The sequence below is a fragment of the Sapajus apella genome, unplaced genomic scaffold, assembly GCF_009761245.1.
Source record: "Sapajus apella isolate SASKATOON/1434 unplaced genomic scaffold, GSC_monkey_1.0 scaffold16, whole genome shotgun sequence".
Taxonomy (NCBI): Eukaryota; Metazoa; Chordata; class Mammalia; order Primates; family Cebidae; genus Sapajus; species Sapajus apella.
Genome location: NW_022436956.1, coordinates 31,610,954 through 31,614,434, shown reverse-complemented (window position 1 = coordinate 31,614,434; position 3,481 = coordinate 31,610,954). Strand labels below are relative to the sequence as shown.

At 33.6% G+C, this 3,481-nt stretch overlaps 1 protein-coding gene across 6 annotated transcripts in view; it reads left to right on the top strand.

The window, feature by feature from the left end:
• DYNC2H1 (dynein cytoplasmic 2 heavy chain 1) overlaps positions 1 to 3,481 on the top strand; it is a 396,897-nt gene that overhangs the window by 84,361 nt on the left and 309,055 nt on the right. For all 6 annotated transcript variants that reach the window (XM_032285741.1, XM_032285742.1, XM_032285743.1 and 3 more), the window contains exons 42-43: positions 1,276 to 1,535; positions 2,383 to 2,629. In XM_032285741.1, coding sequence (XP_032141632.1) covers positions 1,276 to 1,535; positions 2,383 to 2,629 — 507 coding nt within the window. The remainder of the gene's footprint in view (positions 1 to 1,275; positions 1,536 to 2,382; positions 2,630 to 3,481) is intronic.

Sequence of the window (3,481 nt, the reverse complement as noted above, 5' to 3'; positions counted from 1 at the left end):
GTCCCCTTTTTAAACAGACGAATGGGCGACTTCCCATGGCTCTAATCGCCAGCCAAAAGGGCCCCCGGACCGGTGTATTTTGTACGGAGAACCGCTGTATTTTGTATGGAGAACCGCTGCTCTGGGGCGCCGACAAAGCAGCTGCGCCGGGCAAAGTAGCGGCGCCGGCCCGCACAGCCGCGCTGGCCGAAACAGCTGCGCTGGCGACCGTAGAGCTCCTCTGCCTGGGAATTCCCTAGTCTGTGGGCAATAAAAATGTGGTGTCCACTCACCCTCTGCGCTTTCACTGGGAGCTGCAATCCTGAGCTGTTGCTAAACGGCCATCTTGGATCCTTCCCCCCATATCTTTTTTAAGTTAGACATTTTTGAGCCTACTTATCTATATTAATTATTATTCATATAAAACCTTAGAATACTTTAGTTTTTATTATCCTTTCAACCAGAGCACTTTTAGGAATTAGGAATGATAGGATGAATTAATTATTAATAAATCTTTTCTTTCACATATGTTTACATTGTATTATAGTCAAGTTGTTTATAAAGCTGAATTCTAAATAATAAGAAATTCTTTTCTTATTGGCCTCTACTGAAATTATTGGACATCTCTTCCTTTAGGTTGGATCTAACATTATGTTTCAGCTTTCTTTCTCATTTTGCTGCTTCTCTAATAGTGTCATTTACTAGTTTCTCTATTCCGTTTCCCTTTCCATGGCTGTCCTATTGCTTCTGTTGCTGGGTGCTTCTCATTGTTACCACTCAGTACCATACTATATACTGTTTTTAAGTAGATACTCTCTCGTCACAGTTCAGAATAAATGTATTGAAGAGTACCTGTAAGGGCTAACTCTGCTTTATATCTGCATAGATAACAGTTGTCAATATTACAAGGAAGAATGGAGAGCAGTGTTAGTGACACTGGAATAGGACAGTCCCAGAATATGGTAGAAATGAAGGGCTTAAGGATTTCTGCATTCTGTAATTTATGATTTAATGTTAATATGAACTCCATTAAAATTGAATATATTTATACCTTAGTATATAATAAATATCTAACAAGTCATTATTTCCTACATAAACTTTAATTTATAAATTAAATGATCATTTAGAGAAAAATATTTGAGATAAAATGTTACTTTAATGATAAAATAGGTTTAGTATATATAAACTTTTCTTGGAACTAAGATGATTCACTTCTGGGACATTTACTTGGAGGAATTTTAAAATGTCACACACTTTGGAGTATATGAAAACTTATCACAATTTCTTCCTCTTAAGGTTTTTAACTGGGCGCGAGAATCTCCTCCAGATTTTCACAAACCAATGGACACCTACTATGACTCTACTAGAGGTCGATTAGCAACATATGTGCTTAAGAAGCCAGAAAACTTGACTGCTGACGATTTCAGTAATGGCTTAACTCTTCCAGTCATTCAGACTCCTGACATGCAACGAAGTCTAGATTATTTCAAACCATGGTTAAGTTCTGATACTAAACAGCCCTTTATTCTGATAGGACCAGAAGGATGTGGCAAAGGGTAAGAAAAATATTGGCAAAAATAAATATTGTGGATTTATTCCTTCCACCCCCAAATTATTTAATGGCTTTTGTTATGTTTCTTTTGGTTAAAGTAGCATTTACATTTTCATGGAAGATTCATTTTATTTTCATTACTTGTAAAACTAATAACTGTAGGGAAGAATGTGTTCTTTTCTTTGCCAGATTATGTGATTTCTACTGGAAAGAGCCATCTGAGAAGACACTCTTAAAAAGAATCTGCAAAATACAGCAAAAAAAAAATGAATACCTTAGATATACTCACATACCATTTGTTTTAGTTATAAAATATAAAGTTTGAAGTTAGCGCTCTATTTTAAAAATAGTTTTTTATTCATTTGGATTCAGCCTAGTTTTAGTACATATGGAGCATAGTCTCCTGAAATATAGGAACCATGGTTTATTATTTTCATATTTCTAGTAGAGGAGTAGTAATTTAAAAAATTGTATAAAATTATAGTAATTCTTTTAAACTTGTAAAACTTAAAATATTAAAGTCTTTCTTCAACTGTGGGCAAACGGTTGGTATATTTAATATATACTATATCAAACTAGATTAATTCTGATAACTTTGATTTTTTTTTGACTGAAAAACAGTCCCCACAATGCCTTAAAATATGAATTTATATTTTTCTAGTCTAAAAGTTTGAAAATTACTTTGATACATGTGGAAGCCCTATCTGTATTTACCATTTTCCCCGTCTAAAATGTGTATGAACACATTTTAGAATCTGATGTATTTATGAGATAGAAATTTCTTATTGAATATAAAATGTATTTTGTTGATTGCATTTTTATCAAAGTCAGATGTCATGCATTTTTCATAGGATGCTGCTCAGGTATGCATTTTCACAACTCCGGTCCACTCAAATTGCTACAGTTCATTGTAGTGCACAAACCACTTCTCGCCATCTGCTGCAGAAACTGAGCCAGACTTGCATGGTAATCAGTACTAATACTGGTCGTGTATACAGACCAAAAGACTGTGAAAGACTTGTTCTGTACTTAAAAGATATCAACCTACCCAAACTTGATAAATGGGGGACAAGTACTTTGGTAGCTTTCCTACAACAGGTAAGTCAAATCGCTTGAAGTGTTTTAATCTAATTGGAAACAATTTAATTTAATTAACTTTTCTTAGAAAATATGCATTCTTCCTTTGGGGCCAGTTTTATGTAGCATTTGTCATGGAAATTAAACTCCTGAAACATTTCAGTCTTGTTCCAGTTCTTCTGTGATTTTCCTTTCTTTAGAAGCTAGTGTTACATCAAGATGACATATGACAGGGAGAATAGAAACAGTCTTCACTCTGTATCTATTACTTGTCTTTTATTCCGACAATAAGGAGGAAAACAAAAGCTGGACATGGTGGTGTAGTTGGAGAAACTTTTGCTTCATGTTTTAAAGTATGCATTCTTCCTACAGCAGTTAGACTTGGTCATGTTTTTTTTTTTTCCTGGCTACTTTAACCCATTAGTCTCCATTTTGCCTTTATAAGAATTTGAGATCACATATCCTGAATCAGTGTAAAATATGTTATTTTATTTCTTTATGTTATTTACACCACATTAGAAACTAAATTCATAGAGTTTATTCTGATACAGGTGCAAATTTAGCTTTACTGTGTAACTGCAGAATACGATAAAATATTTACAGAAAAAAGCCAAAATATTTTTCTCATATTTTTTCTGATACTTTCATTTTCTAGGCAAATTGCTACTTGATTTATAATACCATCAGAATTTTAGTGTTTATTAGAGAGAAAAGCATTTTAAACACTAGGATAATATAGCTAACATTCGTAGAACACAGAGATTTGAACAGTATTATTTTTCAGTATATAATAATTCAAGATATCTTTTTTTTTTTTTTTTTTTTTTTTTGAGACAGAGTCTCACTCTTGTTGCCCAGGCTGGAGTACAATGG